Source organism: Cebus imitator, unplaced genomic scaffold (genome assembly GCF_001604975.1).
Source record: "Cebus imitator isolate Cc_AM_T3 unplaced genomic scaffold, Cebus_imitator-1.0 Scaffold30, whole genome shotgun sequence".
Classification (NCBI taxonomy): Eukaryota; Metazoa; Chordata; class Mammalia; order Primates; family Cebidae; genus Cebus; species Cebus imitator.
In genome coordinates, this window is record NW_016107345.1 from 4,626,370 (window position 1) to 4,647,064 (window position 20,695).

Below are 20,695 nucleotides of genomic sequence, written 5' to 3' on the forward strand. Positions count from 1 at the left end.
TTTAATTCTCACATTGTTTTGTTTATCTCTGCGATCTTCAATTGGCTTCTCTTCACTTCTTTCTTACTTCATTTTTGTTTGCTATTTTCCAGTCATTCTTCTAATTTGCTTTTCTTTCCTGCCTGCTGTAAATTTCCTGTATTTCTCTGGTCTCCTCTCCCCTATCCATTTTTACCTCTTTTTCTTCACCAATTCTTTGAATATCTTTTCCCTTTTCTTAATTCTTCCTCCTCTCCCACTGATCTGTTGTGGCTTTAATCATCGCTTAGGCACTTAAAATCACCCAGTGACTGATATTTTCTCACTGAAAGGAGAGGGATTTGTGACTGGAAAGCCAGCTACAAAGACCCAACACATTCAATTTACAGTACAGTTCTTTCCTTTCTTCCTTGGAGCTTTTGCCTGGGATTAGAGACAGACCGCTTACTGCAGCTCACAATGGCAAAGCACTTCAGGCCTGACTTAGCCCCGCGAATCACATGGCAAGGTATATCTGAGCTACTACGTTTACACGGATTGCTAGAATTTTAAAATTGCTCTTCAGTGGAAAAAGCTTATTCAAGTCTGCCTGGAAAACAAAGCAGTCCTATTTTATGATGAACTCTGATGATGCAGACTCATCTCCTTGGCCCATTTATTTTTGTCCCCTGCCTCCACCCTTTCATTTTTTACAGCATGAAACAAAAGCACACAAAGGGATTCCTGGGATGAGGGTGCAGGAGCTTTGGCTGGGTTACCCTGGCCAGAGGCTGCTGAGACTGTTCATACAATGCCCTCAATCAAGCAGTTCTATTTGACCAATTTGACCACAAGTAAGGGCTTTACAAAGGGAAGAACAGCAAAATGGGTTCTTCAGGACTATATGATTTTATCATCTAGCCTTATTGTCAGGAAAACACTAGATACATTCGACTCTGAGAAGTTTCACTTTAGCTCTCTGTAACACTTAAGTATGGACTACCTTGCTTTTTATTTTATGAAATTATTCCTTTTTATAAGTTTGGCTGTGAATTCACTTTACCTTTCGGTGTTTCTTGAAGAGCAGGAGTGCACACTTCAATGATTAAGAGCTTAAAGTAATTCTCTGCCTGCAGCAGGATCTGTGAGATCGTTATTATCAAAGGATACTTGTGGTCAAAGCCATACCACATTCTGAAGAGCCGGGCACTGTCTGCTTTCGACGTGTTTTTATCCAAGTTATTTGTTTCCTGGGGAGAGATAATAGAAAAAGGCATTGGGTAAATAGTTAAACACATTTTAATATAAAAATACATGTCAAACCAAATTAAATTTAAACTATATTAAAAAAAAGTTTCTATATATAGGCATTTTCATCTAAATGGTGAAGCAGTTGCCAGGCAAATTAGCTCATAAATCTTGCTATATGGATGAGACCCTTCTGGAGTATTTCAACATTGACTTTTCTTAATAATCCTGATTTTATTAAATAGCTAAGAAATGCTATTTTGACATCAATAAAAATGATATTTCTGTCATATTGCTGTTGTGGGAATTTTACAGTTTACTTTTGTCAAATTTGGATGATATTTATTTATGGATTACCAAAAGGTCAAGGCTAAAGAAAGGACAATAGTCAAATAAGAGTTATGCGGTATTTTATTCATTTTGTTTGATAGATTACTACCAAAAGCTATGGGTTGATTTTTGATATCTTTCTGCTTAGATGATGAAGAGTTTTGAAATAGATATTCCTGATGAGACGAGGGCAACAACTGAATGTGCTTGTCTATATCTTTTATTCCCCCCCCAAGGGCCATAAAGAATGAGAGGATGATAAGGAATTAAAGACAAAAGAGGAAGAGAAAATGTTTGATGGGTGTTTTTGGGAGAGAAGAGAATGAAATGTGGAAAAAAGGAAAGAAACTAAAACTTTTTTGTGAGCTTTACAGACAGATAATAAAATGTAAGGAGGGTATTCAGTGGCATTCTTACTGTATTCCATTTTGTGTTAAGAGAATTTCAACTGGTTGTAATTATCCTAATCATTAAAAGCATTTATATCTTACTGTGGGCTTTGTTGCTATGCCTGGGGCCCCAGTTTTCATGCCCAAATTGGGTCATGAGTTGCAGTCCAGTCATAATGTGAAGAGTCTTCTGAGGGAATGATGACCCACGAAAGACAGTGGAAGTCAACTGTATGCTCCACAGCCAGTGCTTAGATGACCCCAAATTGATTTGTGTTCATTTTATTTTTATCCTTTTCTATCCAGTTCCATCATTGGTTAATGATAAATAGCTGTAAACAAAGGGCTGTGTTCTACCCCTGAAACATATGTGTACCAGTAGATGCTGCTGCTCCATTCCCCAAAAATAAAATGGAAATACAAGAAAGCAAAGTGTGCTTCACTTTTAGTTGCGATTTAGCCTTTGTTTAAAATGGTTGAAGCAGGGACTCACAATGAAATTAAAACCCAAACTTTTCATTGCCTTTTTCACTGGTTGTCTTAAGATCTCTGATTTTTCAAGTCTTACAGTTTTCCAGTGTCCTCTAGTGTATCACTGTTCACATGATGTTGATGCAAATTTTGTGCTAATCATTCAGGAAAGGATGGGGTCAGCAGTGGTAAATAGGTTTCTTAAATGAAAGACTTCTCGTTCATTGCAGAACTATTCACAGTAGCAAAGACGTGGAATTAACCTAAATTCCCAACAAGGGTAGACTGGGTAAAGAAAATGTGGTCCATATATATCATGGAATAATAAGCAGTCATAAAAAGGAATGAGATCATGTCCTTTGCAGGAACATGGACAGAGCTGGAGGCCATTATCCTTATTAAACTAATGCAGGAAGAGAAAACCAAATACCACATGTTCTCACTTATAAGTGGACATGAGAACACATGGACACAGAGACAGACACAACACACACTGGGGCCTACTTGAGGGTGAAGGGTGGGAGAAGGAAGAGATCAGAAAAAATAATTATTGGTACTCGGCTTAGTATCTGGGAGATGAAACAATCAACACCACAAACTCCTGTGACACAAGTTTACCTGTGTTACAAACCTGCACATATACACTTAAACCTAAAATAAAAGTTAAAAAAGAAAAAAAGAAAAGAAAATGTAGGACCTCTCAGTCTTTCATTTATAAATGAGCATTGCAAATCTTCAACCGAAACTGTTTCTCAAAGTTACTTGGCCATGGAATCCATTCTCATTCCCAGTCCCTACTGTGGGACACTGATGATCTTTTCCTGGACATTAGAGCTCCACAGGTCTCTGTTTTCTGATAGGGTTGCCATGACTTGTTATCTATAGTCAGAATTTACTCATATTTCCTCAAGAAAGGAAACCAGGGTGTCCGGTTCAATTTCTGTCCTTCCTCACACCTTTCTCTAAGCATTTCTAACCCAGCAAAGGCATCAGATTTGCAAAATTACTGTTGCGCACAGTGTTTTCTTCATCATCCTCAAACATCTGCAAATTGTTTCTGAGCCACTGTTTCCCAAGAGCATGTTGGGATCCATCTGACAAAGCAAAACTGCCCATGTTGAACTAAATTAGTTAGGAAAAGCTCAGGGCCAAAGGTGGGGACTTTCCTTTTTTCCACCCTTTCCTTTAAAAGCAATAAGGACGCATAGATGTTTATCCATCAATAATCATAGGTGAATTTTGATAGTGGATAATATCTACTGGTGACTACAAAGTCATTTAAAAAGCTGATAAAAAGTTATGTCAGCAAATTCCCATTTTTTGTTGTTTTTACGTAAGGGTGGTCAGCGTTGTGGTGAGCTATACTGGCAATCAGGGGCTGGGATTCTGGCAGCCAGTCTGCAGCACTGCAGCTGAATGATGTTCCCAATAATGATGGTCCCAAGCTACTGAATGCCCATTAACTCCCAGGAAGCATGCTAGTCACATTATCCAGTCATTAATTTTTTCAGTCATTATTTTTCAATTCTCACAATAATCTATCAAGGTAGGTTGCATTGTACCTATTTTGCACAAAGGGATTTTTGAGAGCCCTAGAGAAGGAAAGAAATGAGTTCAAAGTCACACAACTAGAAGGTAACAACTGGAATTTAGTCTAGGACTGCTGGACTCCAAAGAGAATGTTTTTTTTCTGCATGTATTTCATTCAGCCTTTAATTCAAAAGAACAAATTCTACTAGTAGGCTACGTAACTTCGTTGGGCTGCAGTTTCCTTATTTGTAAAATGAATTGAAGAAACTGGACTGACTGGTCTCTTAGGTCCTAATCATATGGAAAATACTTTTTATTAAAGACAATAGTAATAGCTATACTTCGTAAACAGTTACCAAGGGCCAGATACAATTCTAAGTACTTTCATATATTAACACTTCAGATTCTTATAATTATTTGATGAAATGTGGTCTATTATTATTCCCATTTTACAGATGAGGAAATTGATATAACTGGGATACATATAGGTTTCCAAGAACACTGTGGCCCCTACGCAGGCAAGATTCCTGTCATCTAGTTGGGGCCCCAGGATACAAATGGAGAGCAAACTAGTGCAAAAGGGGAGGTCAGAACAATGGAATGCTCCTCTTGCAGGCTGAGATACAGCAGGTATATGTACTCTGAAACATAACGAAAATGCACAGCTCCCTCAGCTGGGTGAACTGCCAATGGCTTTGACAGTGTCCTCATAGAAACTTAACATCAGTATTAGGAATTTCTTTAGACTTCTACATACTGGTTTCAAGGGTTTCCCAAGGTCTTAGAAATCCTCCATCTTTTTTTTTTTCCTCCTTTTCCTCTCCTTCTTATTTCCCGGGGGGAATATATCAGAACTCATAAGCACTTCTGAAAGAGCTTATACTCTATTTTTAGAAAAACTTCCAGGGATATTTATGGTCAGCTAATGGGAGCAACAATTAGGTAGTATTTTAGAAAAATATTAACACAGGTAGTCTCTTTAAGAAAAACCTTCATTTGTGAGGAATAAACTTGGTTCTAATTAGAATAAAGCATCTGTGAAATATGTTTTCCCAGGTGGGGAAAATATCACTGATGACCCAGCACTGACATTTATACTGATCCTGGATAAAATGTTCAGAATATGTCTTAAATATCTGTTGGCCCAGCTCTGGATCCATTAGTTTATTTCTCTGAAGTTATTGATGAGTTCATAACTTGGTTATGAAAGGCCATCAATAAATGAGTAGAAATAAATGAGTTAGTCTAGTGTGTGCTCTGCTTGTGCACTGGAGTTGAAGATAAATGCGCTAAGGAAAGGCTGGCCTTTGAAATTACCCTGGAACAGGGAAGGTATCTGATGAGGCAGCACAGAGAGCCAGCCCATGGGAGGGTCCAGATGGGCAGTGGACAGCAGGTAGCATCAATCTATCTGGATTCTTCTGAAGTAGAGATGAGCTCACACCTCAAGGACAATAGATGTGGGCAGTCATCACAAGTCTACTCTGGAACTTGATGGCATTTTTCTTATCGTTAGCAATACTTCTTCTCTTTCGAGGACCTTTATTCCAGAGGGGACGTGGTATGCATGTTAGAACAAGCATAGGTCCCAGAAACTGAAAACCAAGATTTGAGTTTAGTAATAATACTTTAGTAATAATACTATTGCTAATAACACCAACTCTGAGCCTCATGTTTCATAGCTGTAAATGGGAGCTGGTGAGTAAAGCATGTTGAATCTCAATATTTATTTGACTAGATACTCTAAGAAGCAGAATGCTTGGTACATGGGGATTTTCTGGCTCTTTTATTAACCTCCTTTTTTTATGGGAAAGTTTGAAAAATGACTGGGACATTTGATATCTTTCTTTTTCTCTTAAATAAGGCAATAGACCAGAGGTTGAGAAGTGACTGAGAATAGCAGGCAGTGGGTAGTTTTCTTTTAGGTGATCTCCTAATACTTAACACTCACTAGAGAGGGAGCAACAAAAACATTATCAGGGTACTCTGTTCCGTGCTTATTTCAACCCCTGAGAGAAAACAAAAGGTTCTGCCAAGAAATCTGTGAAACACAGACACCAAAGCGAGAAGGGATTGTTTATTGTATTAACTTTGATGAAAAAGAACTAGGCAATGCAAATACATTCCTCTGTCAATATTCAAATATGAAGACCTTGCTAAGTGAACTGAATGAACTCTGCTTTGGAATAATCATGTGGGATTGCTCCTCATTTCAGGGGGTTTCAGTGGATTAAGTGAGAGGAGGAAGATTTTCCTTCCTATTTCTCAAAATTTCATATTCAATATTAATGTCAGAAGTTGCACCAAATGATAACAAAGACAAATAATTATCATAAGAAATCTGCAGAGCTCTTTATGGGCTCCAAAGCACTTTTTAAGTAGTACATGTGAATGGAATTTATTATCAGTACATCTACCCTACCATCTCCTTCCAACTTGGAGTATATTTATGTAACAATTTCAAATGCATCACCTTGATTTTCTAACTACCAAGGAGAGGATCAGATTTCACGCCTCTAAAGAGAAAGATTTCTGGATTCTGAAGAGGGAAGTCATTATATAATCTAGGGGCAAATAGAAATATTTTTTCAAATTTACATTTTAAAAGGTCAATTATTAATTCCTAGCCTCTACATAAAAAGCATTTTATATAAATATTCCCACCTTCCCAATGCCCAGATAAGTTCATAAATGTTCCCAGGAAGATACAGTCAGAAAATACATGCCTAGAGGAAAAAACTGAAAGAGACAACTAGCCATGAATGGATAAAACTGTTAAGATGACATAGAGATCTCACAGATAGACTACCAGACGGGCTTGGCTTATGCTTTAGCTACAAAGAAAGGGCCTGGTCCAGGTAACTTTGTCTGTGTAGAAGATCCAAGTTAATCCAGAGGAAAATAAATTCTTTGGTTCAGGAAAATATAATATGATATTGTAGTGGTCTTAAAGTGTATATCTACACATCCTTTGACACTTTTTCCTTTAAAACATGGAACTTACCTAGAAGTAAAAAGTACAGTTATGGTTTCCAGAGGCTGGGAAGGGTAGTCGGGAGGGGAGGATAGAGAGAGGTTAATAGATACAAAATTACAGCTAGGTAGGAAGAGTAAGTTCTAGTGTTCTGCAGCACTGTGGGATGAATATAGTTAACAATAATTCACTGCGTATTTTCAAATATCTAGAAGGGAGGATTTTAAATGTTCCTAACACAAAGAAATGAGAAATGTTTGAGGTAATGGCTATGCTAATTACCTTGACTTGATCATTAAACATTGTATACATGTATCAAAATATCACTCTCTACCCTATAAGTATGCACAATTATTATATGCCAATTAAATTTTTTTTTCTGTTTTTATTGCATTTTAGGTTTTGGGGTACATGGGAAGAAGATGCAAGATTGTTGCATAGGTACACACATGGAAGTGTGATTTGCTGCCTTCCTCCCCTTCACCTATTTGGCATTTCTCCCCATGCTATCTCTCCCCATCTCCCCACCCACTGCTATTTCCCCCTGACAGACCGCAGTGTGTCATGTTCCCCTCCCCGTGTCCATGTGCCAATTAAAAATTTTAAAATAAAAAAAATATCTTGGAAGGTTAAAAAAAAAAAAAAAAAAAAAAAAGATGGGCCCTAATTTCTCTTCCTGTTTGGTGGGGCTCATACTTAATGACTCATTTTTAATGAATAGAATATAGCAGAAATGATGTGTCATATCCAAGATTAGGTCATAAAAAGGCATTGTGGCTTCCTTCTTTGCTGTCTCTCTTGGACCACATGCTCTGAGAAAAGTTGGCTGCCCTGTTGTGAGGAAGCTCAAGCAGCTCTGTGGAGAGATCCATGTGGAAAGGAACTAAGTATGCCTGCCAATGTCCAGTAAGGAACAGAGGGCTTCTGCCAACATGGAGGTGGATCCTCCAGGCCAAGTCTAGCCTTCAGATGACTGTAATTTTAGCTGACATCTTGATTGCAACTTCATGAAAGACCTTGCATCAGAAACACTCAGCTAAGTTGCGTTCCAATTCCTGATTCATAGAAACTTTGAGACGATAAATGTGGGTTGTTTCAAGGCTAAATTTTTGGATTCTTTTTTATGTAGCAATAGAAAATTAATACAATGATACACTGGAATAATAAATTCTAGACATGAAAGGTTTTGAAATTGGAATTGGAGATAATAAAATGTTGAGGCCCACATTTCCATAGCTCTTTACAGTTTATGAAGTATTTTCACAAAAGTAGCATTTGTGTTATAGAAGACATGTGCCCTCTTAAAAGTAAATCAAAAACTATCCTGGGTCCAATATACTCATCTTACAGACTGAAGATTAAATACAAAGACAAAAAATGATGAACCAACTTACAGAGAGGAGGAAGTTCACAGCATCTCACAGAACCTGCTTCATGGTATTCTTAATGAATGCCTGATACATACCATAATTCAGTTGGTGTGATAACTCTTTTATATACATGTACACAAGCATATGCGTGCATGTGTGCACACGCGTGCGCGCGCGCACACACACACACACACACAAACACAAACAATAATCTTCCCTGGAACAAGAAGATCCTTGTTCTTGCTAATAACAGGACCCAGAGCCACTACTGCTGTAGCAAAGATAAAAGTCTTACATTTAGATTTGTGATTCCATTATTTAGTATTTTGTATGTGTCTAACAAACAAAACAATGCATCACCCTACAAAACCACTTTACCACTTTCACAACAGCTAGCCATGATAGAATAACTGGATCATAAACATATGATGGGATTCAGGCATTGGATAACAGGCAACAAAGGATCGTGATCTTTGAAAGAAGGGAACAAATGAGGTGAGCCCTCTATTTTCCTTGACTTCTGCCTGTAAGTCCTTCGCAACTGAAGTGTAAGGAGATAAGGGTCCAGGCAGAGAACAGCAGTCTCAGTGAGTTGAAGAGCTAGAGATGGGAGTTTGGGTATCGCTGGAGTAGCTGTGTATAGAGAGGAGGAAACTGCACAGAGAGGACACCCAGAAGTCTGTGGAGATGTTTCCCTTAGGTCCTTGGTTGAGCAATGACCTGTGCATGCACAGGTTGAGAGGTTCACAAAGCCTTGCAGGGAGAAACTCTATGAAACTGAGAAATAAATGGAGAGATTAAGTTCACCCAGGGCTAGGAAACACTGCAGTTTGGTCCAGCTAAAGCCAAAAGTCAGCTGTTCTGTTGAGACCTCAGAAAAAGCATGCTTTATAAATATGTAAGGACAATGTTCTAGAATAATGACCATGCCCTAAAACTGAGGATGAAATGAAAATGTATCAAGGAAGGCAAACATAAAACTAAGGCTTACAAGATTTAAACTGCTTGACTGAATTAAATTCAGCAACCTTTATAGAATACTCCACACTCCATTCAATGTAATATTCATAATGCATAGCATATCATAACAACTACCAGACATGCAAGGAAGCAGGAAAGCATGACCTGCAGCCAGAAGAAAGGCAACCTACAGAAACAGAGCTTGAAATGACTCAGATGGTGGAATTAACAGGCAATGGCATTTAAATACTCCAAAAATATGCTGGGGAATTTAAAGACGCAGAGACAATGAAAACACAAGTGAAGGTTTCAGAGAATGTAAATTGTAATAAAAGAATAAAATGGAAATTCTAGAACCAGGCAAGAGAAGGAAATAAAGGGCATCCAAATTGGAAAAGAAGAAGTCAAGCTGTCAATGTTCACTGATCATATGATTGTGCACCTAGAAAACCCTAAAGATTCCTCCAAAAGATAATTAGATTTGATAAAGTAATTCAGTAAAGTCTTAGGTTACAAAATCAATGTACACGAATCAGTAGCACTGCTATACACCAACAGCAACCAAGCTGAGAATCAAATCAAGAACTCAATCCCTTTCACAACAGCTTCAAAGAAAGATAAAATACCTAGGAATATACTTAACCAAGGAGGTGAAAGATCTCTACAAGTAGAACTACAAAACACTGCTGAAAGAAATAATAGATCCAAACAAATGGAAACACAACCCATGGTCATGGATTAGAAGAATCAATATAATGAAAGTGACCATACTGCCTAAAGCAGTCTACAGATTCAATCTAGTTCCCATCAAAATAACTATCATTTTACAAAGAATTAGAAAAAACAATTCTAAAATTCATATGGAATCAAAACAGCCTGAATAGTAAAAGCAATCCCAAGCAAAAAGAACAAATCTGGAGGCATCACATTATTGGACTTCAAAATTATACTACAAGGCTATAATTACCAAAACAGCATGGTACTGGTATAAAAGTAGACACATAGACCAATGGAACTGATCTAAATGGGGCTGGGAAAACTGGATAGCCAAATGTAGAAGAATGAAAGTGAATCTCTCTCTCATCTTATAAAAAATAAGATGGATTAAAGACATAAATCTAAGACCTGAAACCATAAAAACTCCAGAAGGTAACCTAGAAAAAACTCTTCTGGACATTGACCTAGGCAAAGAATCATGACTAAGACCCCAAAAGCAAATGCAACTAAAACAAAAATAAATAAATGGGACATAATTAACCTAGAAAGCTTCTGTGTAGAAAAAAAAAAAAAAAACAGAGTAAACTACAGAATGGGATAAAATATTTGCAAACTATGCATCTGACAAGAAACTAGTAACCAGAATCTATAAGGAACTCAAAAAGATCAAGAAAAATAATAATTCCATCAAAAGGTGGAAAAATGACAGTAATAGACATTTCTCAAAAGAAGAAATACAAATGGCAAAAAATATGAAAAAATGCTCAACATCACTATTCATCAGGGAAATGGAAATTAAAGCCACAATAAGATACTACTTTACTCCTGCAAGAATGGCCATTATCATAAAGTCAAAAAACAACAGTTGTTGGCATGAATGTGATGGAAACGGAATGCTTGTACACTACTGATGGGAATGTAAATTAGTACATCTCTATGGAAAACAGTATGGAGGTTCCTTAAATAACTAAAAGTAGGTTTATCATTTGACTCAGCAATCCCACTACTGGGTAGCTACTCAAAGGAAAATAAGTCAATATGTCTAAAAGACACCTGCACATGTATAGTCATTGCAGTACAGTTCACAACTGTGAAGATATGGCACCAACCTCAGTGCCCATTGGCCAATGAGTGGCCAAAGAAAATGTAGTATATATACTACACCACTGAACATGTCTCAGCCATAAAAAATAATGAAATAATGTCCTTTGCAGCAACTCAGATGGAGTGAGAGGCCATTATTCTAAATGAAGTAACTCAGGAATGGAAAACCAAGCAACTTTTGTTCTTACTTATACATGTGAGCTACGCTATGGGTATGTAAAGACATACAGAGTGATATAATAAAACTGAGAGACTTAGAAGAGGGAGGTTGGGAAGAGCTAAGGATTAAACTACACATTTGGTACCATGTACAGTGTACACATCACTCCAGTGATGGGTACACTAAAATCTCAGACTTCACCACTTCATAATTCATCCACATAACCAAAAACCATTGTGCCTCCAAAGCCACTGAAATAGTAAAAAAAACAAAAACAAAAAAACCCCAAAAAACAAAAAAACAGCAATTTAAAATTTCTAGAACCAAAAAGTACTATATTTGGAATTAAAAATGTACTAAATTGGCTTAAGGGCAGATTGGATACTAAGTGAATCCAAATTAGGATAAATTCTAAGAAAATGAGGCATATAAGAGTCAAACTTCTAAATACTAGAGATAAAGAGAAAAATCTTAAAAATAACCAGGGAAAGACAGAGCATATTATGTTCCAGGAAATTTTTTAAAAAATCAACTAACTTTTCATCAGAAAAAAATAGAGACCAGAACACAACAGAATGAGATTTTCAAACTGTTAAAAGAAGATAACCATCAAACCAGAATTTTACATCCAGTGAAAAGCATATGAAGCTTTCTTAACAGATAAACTGGAAAATCCCTAACTGGAGGTTTTATTTTAAAATTTTAAATTATTTTTTAAAACAATGTTTGTGGATACATAGCAGGTGTATATATTTATGGGGTACATGCGATGTTTTGATACAGGCATGCAACATGAAATAAGCACATTATGGAGAATGGATTATTCATCTTCTCACATTTATCCTTTGAACTGCATACAATCCAGCTACATTTTTTAATTTTAAAATATACAATTATTGTTGACTATAGTCACTTTATTTTGCCAAATAGGTCTTATTCATCTTTTCTATTTTTTGTGCCCATTAACCATCCCTACATTTCCCACTCCCCCAAATCCCTACTTCTCTTCCTAGACTCTTGTAACCATCCTTCTACCCTCTATATCCATGAGTTTAATTGTTCAATTGGAGGATTTATTAGTAACTGATAAAATAGACAAAAAAAATCAACTTGACATGATTTACACTTACTGAGCAATGCTACTGGATTCTGCAATTGTTTGGCATACTATTCAAACAGTTGCAAAAATACGCATTCAAGTACACATGGAATAATCACCAAGATATATCAACTGGAACCATAAAATAAGCATCAGTACATTTCAAAAGTCTGAAATTGTACAAATTACTGTAAGGTCCAAACTGTTTACGTTGGCCCATGTGACCTACATGGCAGGCTAACTGCATCAGAGGTGCCATTTTTTTCATCCCTGTATCTATGGCCTTTTCCATGTAAATTTGCAGTTCTTTTGACCAAAGAGGAGTTATTTACTTATACACCTGTTTTTTAGGACGAACTTGCAACTTTTTCTGGTCAACAGAATGCAGTAGCGGTGCCAATCTATCACTTCTGATGCAAGGCCTCAAGAAACTTTGCCCGTTTTTGTTACATTCTTGCCCTCTGCCATGGCCAGGAGAAAGACATACTCAGGGTAGCCCACTGGTTCCAGATGAGATGAGAATCATGTGGTACACAGCTGAGGCACCTGTCATCCCTATTAAGGTTATCCTAGATCAGCCAACAGCTATCCAACCCCAGACACGTGAGCAAGCCTAGCTAAGATCAGCAGTTATCTAGCAACTTGCAGCTGACCCTCGATATATGAACAACTCCACTGTAGAACAGCTCAACCCCACAGACTTGTGAGATGAATAAGTATTTATTGTTCATTCCCAAGATTTTGTTTGTTATGCAGCATTATGTGGCAATAGACAACTGATCCTGCCTGTATCTCTGACTGATTCACAGCTTGTAATACTCTTGGTGGCCCACTGCAGCTATACTTGCACCTTTGCTATTTCTCTAACAGGCAGGCATGTTCCTGCATCCGGGCGCTTGTCTTGTCTGGAATGTTCTTCCTTTAGACAGCGGCATGAATAAGAGCTAAAGACTGCTTGGCTAAGAGCTAAAGACTGCTGGGAGGAAGTAACGAACAGAATGATGTGGGTTGGTCCTCTCCTCCTGGGATACAGTAGAACGTGCTGCACTGTGAGTGAAGGATGATACACATTACAGGAGGAAAAGACTTCCTAGACAATGGACACATACTCACAGCTTACTGGGTTTGGGTGAAGGGAAGGATTCTGAGGATGAGGAATATGCTCTAGTTTCTTGAAATGAGAATATGCTCGACACTCTCGATAGGGTTGGGAAATGAGGCTGGCCAGGAATTAATGGGGAAAGGATTACTCAAATGCTGACTGACAGGCTATCTTACTGGGAAGAAAGAACATGTTTATAGATTGGATGTGGCACAGTGGTGAGACTGAAACAGCTCTGGCCTTTAGCTCTGGTTCAGCCCATCGCTGATTTGTTGTCTTGGGAAAATTATTTTTAATTATTTGAACTCCAATTTCATCATTTGTAAAATGGGAGCGATACAGGTATCCTGACTGGTCAAGGTAAAGATTAAATGTGATTATGTACATATACATATATGTATATAATTATTAATCACTTAATATATAAAAAGTGCTCATTAAAGTACAGCTACTACCTTTCACTTCTTCCTCATTATCATTCCTACTTTCTAAACAATGTACTTGTGGGAACTACTGGTGAGATAAAAATACAGAATTTAATCCTATGCAGTAAAAAGTGAGTAGGGAGAGGACATACTTTCGAATCTACAAGCCATAAGTAAGTATAACCAAAATAAATTCAATGTTAGCCAAGGAAAAACCCAATATATTTTCTCTGAAATGTTTTTCTCAAACTACCATTAGTTACAATGACATTGCAATGACCTAACATTACAAAAACTCTCACCTGGGTCACATCAAATTTTGAGACTTGTATTCTATTTCTGAAATATTTGTAGGGATGCATTTTGAAATTTATATTCTGTGAGACCAACTCCAACAGTATTGGAGCAATTAATGAATAAAATATAGAAAAATGTTGATAATTGTTAAATTTGGGGGATGGGTATGTTGAGATTCATTATTCTTTTCTCTTTGTGTTTATTAGGAATATTTGAAAATATTCACAAAGAAAAATTTTGTTTAATGACTCTGATGACCCCACTATCTGCTAAATTAATCTCTTCCCTTCTTGAACCTACTTATATTTCCAACTCTTGCAACTTTGGATGACCCTGAATAAGAACTATCAATTGTGCAGACAAACAAATACTTTTATTATTCACCCATGGTTTCTTCCAGGCTTCAAAAGTATTCCAGGTTATGGTTTACTGGGAGTTAGCAGACAAGTCTTCATTCACTTTACACCTTTCATATTTTTAAAGATACTTTGTTGTGTCCCTCCTTAGTTCTAGTCTTTCTGATGGAAAAATCCTAACCCTTTTATTCCCCATTGCTCTGGCAGCAGGTCCCTCTATCAGTTATTGAAGCTGCCCTTCTCCAGACCTTTCTCAGCTCTGCTGACTTTCATGTGCTGCAGTGACCAGAACTGATCCACCCAGGTTACACACAAGAATAAAGGACAGCCCAAACCAGAATTTCAGTGAAGGGACTTTCAGAAACAAAAGAAAATTGGAAGGGAACATCGAGAAACCATGAAGACACAAGCACAGTGTGTTAGAAAATGAAATTGTATGAAAGCAGATGAAAATTATCCTCATTATAACAGCTGGCAGGATAAAATGGGGAGAATTTTTTTTTAACAAGCTAATTCTATGACTTCCAGGCTCCAAGCCAAACCATCAAGGGTGTCTATCACATTAGAAAAAAATTCAAACCTAACACCACAGCCAATGGTCTGGCTCCTGCCCCTGTCTCTTTCTCCCACTTTTTCTCCTTCTGCTCCCACCTTGCTTACTCAGCGCCAGCCACGCTGGCCCTCCTGCTGCTTTTGTGCACACCATAACCCACTGTGAATCTGGGGCAGCTCCATCTTGCTGCAGCCTCTGCCAGACCACCTCTACTCAACCCCTTCTCACATGGATTGTTTCCTTCATACATCATCTGGCCTCTGAACAAATGCCACTTCCGCAGAGAAGCTTGCCCTGACCAAGCAGCCTCCTCCCTTGTTCTCTATTCTCTGACCTGCTTTACTGCAATCATGCTTTGAACATACAGGATGTAGTTTACCTTTCTCTTATCAGTGTCCTCCATTAGAGTATACGCTCTGGGAGGAAGACAGCTTTGAATTGGTGACTCCTAACTCCTCCTCACATCTAGGTTAGTGCCACAGGAATGGGTACCAATAATTACTTGCACAAATAAATGAATGAATACATGCATGCATACCAGTTAAGAGTGCAAGCTCTGGCACCAAACTGTCTGGGTTGAAATTCTACCTCTACCTTCTGTATGTTTTGGGGCAAGTTATTTATTGTCTCTGTATACACTTTCCTAATTTATAAAATACAGATAATAATAGTACCTACTCAGGGTTATCTTGGAAATTGAGTGAACACATATAAGGTGCTTAGAGCAGTGGTAAGAATAATAGCTAGTGCCCAACAAATGTGGGAATGAATACCACTGAATGGCAAAAGGGAAAAACAGAAGAATACTGACAGCCTTCCTCGAGTAGCAGCAGCTAAAAGACTGAAGGCAAGTGTGGTGCTCCAGTGACTCTCACCTACTCTGGAAAGGTGTGCTTTCAAGTTCAAGGAATCAATTACAAGGGAAATTTCCTTTTGTGTGGGAAGGTATCTGAGGGTTTTGTTTTTCACATTTAAGAGACATAAAATTCACAACTGCAGTATCTTCCAGTTCTCAAATTAGCATGTTTGCATGACGTATCCATTCAGAGTATAATATCTACATACGGAACATGCTCTCTAAAGCTTTTGTGCCTGGTGCAAATAATTGTGTAACACTATTCACATCCTAAAGGTATTATATGGCAAAAAGGAAAGTTGTGACATTACTAGTTAGCCACAGCTACAAGTTCATATTCCCAAAAGTGACTTCACTTTCCACAACAGAAAACAAAGAAAAAATTTAAACACACACACACACACACACACACACACACACACACACACACACACAGACACAGAGTTTATTCTTGATTTTGAGAGTGTATAATCAATAACAGCCATAACTACCTGCAAAATTTTTAGCTTTTGGTAAGTAAGAATAGGATCTTTTGTTTCTGTGTTAAGGTTGCCTATTACAAAGATTAACCTATTTGTTGATGCAAACCCAGTTTAATAAATGCAAATCAAGGGGAAACATACAATCCACCTAAGAATTGGGGTTATGTTCTATAATCCAACAGAGCAAGAGATGCTGATAATAAGTGTTGCCAGGTAAAATGAGAGCAGAGAGGTTCTTGACAGTTTGGAAAGTACCAGAAAATGGTCCAGGTGGAGGTGCAGCTGTGCGGATGCCTCAGCTCTTTCTATCTCCCTTTAGAGCCCACTGTTTCCTGTACTTGATACTGAAGATAAGAATTATCCCAATGTGTGGAGAAAACCTCTTTCTGAAATGTAACTACTTTGCTAATCAAACATCATCATGAATAAACACACTCACAGGACACTTCTTAAAAGTAAAATCATTTGTAGGCAGCAGCAGTTCAGGAGGAACACGTCCGTGATAAGGCTACTTCCTTAACATTTAGATAGCGCTTTATGTGTCCTCTATGGCAGGCCCCAAGTGAGAAATTACTTTAAAAACATAGCAACGTTTGTATCACTTAAGGAGGCATATGATTTTTCCTTCTAATGATATAAGTTTAATATATTCCTAATTATTTTTCCCCTTTGGCCATCAGAAAGCTTGCCTATGGTTTGACTATAGCAAGTATATAAGATCTTATGATCTGCTTATTCATATTTTTACTCCTCTGGTTTTGACTATCTGCTCTTATTAATATTTTGTACTGAATTTTAAAATTCTATAAAAGTATTTTATTCTGATTTTATGTGGTGGTTTAAGCTGTCTCCAATCTTTCATAAAATGAGATGGGTTTAGCTTAATTAAGTTGGGTCATTTTCATAGACCTAATTTCCCTTGATTGTCATAACAGCCTGAAGAGGTAGACGTTGTCATCATTTACATTTTATAGAGAGGGAAACTGACACCCAAAGGTGTAAACTCCCTGCCCAAGACCCAAATATCACAGAGTTTTCACTGTTTTATGTTATGCTATCCTATTTCTCTAATAAAAAAAAATTACTTTTACTGGTATAATATCTTCAGGTAAGAGTTATAATTCAATTAATGATGAACTTTCTTTTAAAGTGTCACATGAATGAGACAAAATACATTTAAATTATAAAAGGAGGCAGGGCGCGGTGGCTCACGCCTGTAATCCCAGCACTTTGGGAGGCCGAGGCGGGTGGATCAAGAGATCGAGACCATCCTGGTCAACATGGTGAAACCCCATCTCTACTAAAAATACAAAAAATCAGCTGGACATGGTGGCGCATGCCTGTAATCTCAGCTACTCAGGAGGCTGAGGCAGGAGAATTGCCTGAACCCAGGAGGTGGAGGTTGTGGTGAGCCGAGATCGCGCCATTGCACTCCAGCCTGGGTAACAAGAGCGAAACTCCGTCTTTAAAAAAAAAAAAAAAATTATAAAAGGAAGGATTTAGGCTAGTTGGAAATTTTATCAATAAATGTATATGATTGTAGAATATTAGGCAGTTAGAAAAAGAGAATTTTCTTTGATGAATTTTATAATTCTGTCTTTTTATCTTCTAAAGAAAAAGGTATACAAGAAGGGCAAAATTTAGATAAAAGTGTTGCTTGAAGGTAAGAGAATGAATTATTTGACCTACACAAGATGAAAATGCTTTTTAAAAATCAACCACCACCAAACATTACTGACTTTTCATTATAGCCCACCAGTGTAAGGAGATGGGCTTTGATCTCCTTTCTAAGGTCACCAGGCTGGCTCTAATCCCAGCACTCTGGGCACGCCTGCTGTGCTCGGTCCTGCAGTTAGGTGTGTTTCCTGGGCAATGGAGTCTGTGGAAACTGCCTGGCTCTGGAATATATGTGACAAAAAAACCTCAAAGTACATGAGAGTCAGGATCATCACCAACTTAATTTCCCAGCCTTTTCCTCAGAGCACAGGCTCCTTTCTTTTTCACATCTGTGTGTGCCAGGAAAGCAGCATCTTGCCCAGGAAAAGTTACCAGCTGGGCCTCATTGATGGCATGATAGGAAAAATAAACATGAAATAAGAGAGAAAGAGGGATTCCTTTTGAATATAAATATGCTCATAACACAATTCATTAAGCAATATCATTTATTTATGATATTTTCCTATTATGTCTATGTTCACCTACTTCTAATTTCAGCAAAAGGTGTAAAATTTTCTTACATTTGCTTGTTTAAGTACTGAGTTTAAAATGGCTACTGCAAAACTGACAATGACAGATTCTACTTTGACATTAGGTTCAAATTCAGTTTGGAGAAGCATTTCCCCAACCTGAGGTGATATGGTTTGCTTGTGTCCCCACCCAAATCTCATCTTGAATTGTAACTCCCACAATTCCCATGTGTTGTGGGAGGAACTTGGTGGGAAGCGATTGAATTATGGGGGTGGGTCTTTTCTGTACTCTTCTCATGATAGTGAGTGGTCTCACGAGATCCGATGGTTTTAAAAACAGGAGTTTCCCTGCACAAGCTCTCTCTTTGCCTGAGACATGCATGTAAGATGTGACTTGCTCCTCCTTGCCTTCTGCCATGATTGTGAGGCCTCTCCAGCCATGTGGAACTGTCCATTAAATCTCTTTCCTGCATAAATTACCCAGTCTTGGATATGTCTTTATCAGCATCATGAAAATGAGCTAATACATGAGGGAAGAGTGCATTGTTGTAAACAATTACCCCGAAGAATTTTCAGGTATCTGTAGATAATTTTGATCAGTTAAATCAGGAATGGATCACCTAGACAGTTTCTCTGTCCTCAGACCTGATAAATGAGAAGCTCTCCAGGAGAAATAAGTCAATTTGTTGTTTGTGCAACATGCATTGGACATGCTTTGTGTAAATTTCACTGAGTCAGCTAGCTAGCAAGTTGCTTGGTAGGGATTTGAACTATGGAGTGCCTCATTCCAAGAGCCATCATGGTCTTGCTGGTACTTTGTAAAGTTTCCAGGCTTCCTGCTGCCGTAGAGAGGCTTGCAAGTATGTGCTAGTTCTAAGCATTCATATGCAAAAAGTTATCAACATCCTGAATTCCCATGTATTTTATATTGTAATCTCATTTGTTTTATCAGCAGAGGAAGCTCCATTTAGAATGAGCCCCTTGGCCACATGCTGGACAAACATGGAACAGCCAATCAAATCTCTATATTCTATGCATTGGTTTCTTTGACTTGCCTGGTGTTGTGGGGAGGGGTCCTCCTTCAGATTTTCATCCAGGTCTACACCAACTCTGTTGAAGAAAAACAAAAACTGGTCAGTGCCCTGCTGTAGAAGGCATGTGACAGTCTTGAGTGTCAGATGACCTAACCCAAACATAATGTGAATCTGAGGAAAGATTTAGCAGAAAACGATCCTACCTATTCTTGATTCAAAAGAGCCTCAGATTTATACCAAAATGAGAATTTAAACAGCTGGGCCTCAGCATGCTGGAGAACTTAAGCATCAACAGCAGCTCGTCTCTACTTCTTTCCCAGCAAGGTAAGTGTCGCTGAGAACCTGGGATAACAGCCACCAGGAAAAAGACCTCCATAGCCCCAAAAACACACATTCTAGAGGGAAGGAGACCTGGTACCTCTGCAACCACCCATTGACTAAAATGCCCTGGGAATTTGTGTGCCCAGCCTGGAGCAGGGTTTCTCGAGGCAGAGAACACAGAATGTTTTTCTAGAGTCTGCCCAGAGGGAGGATTCAGACTGTGGAGCCTGAGGTGTATACAATTTGGGGGCTCTCTCTTTAAGGAAAATAATGCAAAAATATAAATACAAAATTGGGAGTGAAAGTGACTTTTCAGAAGGATAAATCACAAACAAAAATACATGTTTTTAAAGTTGGCAAATGCAATAGACATCTCAAAATCCAGAAAAAAATACAAAATATTCCAATTAGTTGCCTGACACACCACTAAAATAACTTTTTCTTCTAGAATTTTTGCCTACTGACTTTGCTACTCTCTTTACGATAATGATTTTTTACTAGAGAATAAAAAGATAAGGCAGTCTTTCCATTAGCAAGACTGATCAAAATTGTTGATAGTTGGAAGGCATTAAAGCACACTTCCTTACACACAGACACACTACAATGTGCCTCACTGCTACGGGGTAATGCCCTGCAAATGCAAGATTTCCGATAAATTTTATTTTATGCAATTCCCATAAGCAATGCACAGTGTACTTATTAGTGTCCATGCTTTGTCATTGAATATATTCCTGAATTTCCTGAATTTCGACAAGGCATCATCGAACACTGTA

General features: G+C 37.9%; 1 protein-coding gene across 2 annotated transcripts in view; it reads right to left on the bottom strand.

The window, feature by feature from the left end:
* SLC9A9 (solute carrier family 9 member A9) overlaps positions 1 to 20,695 on the bottom strand; it is a 590,634-nt gene that overhangs the window by 106,545 nt on the left and 463,394 nt on the right. For both annotated transcript variants that reach the window (XM_017523772.2, XM_037736839.1), the window contains exons 13-14: positions 19,623 to 19,677; positions 1,129 to 1,208 (exon numbers count right to left, since the gene is read on the bottom strand). In XM_017523772.2, coding sequence (XP_017379261.1) covers positions 1,129 to 1,208; positions 19,623 to 19,677 — 135 coding nt within the window. The remainder of the gene's footprint in view (positions 1 to 1,128; positions 1,209 to 19,622; positions 19,678 to 20,695) is intronic.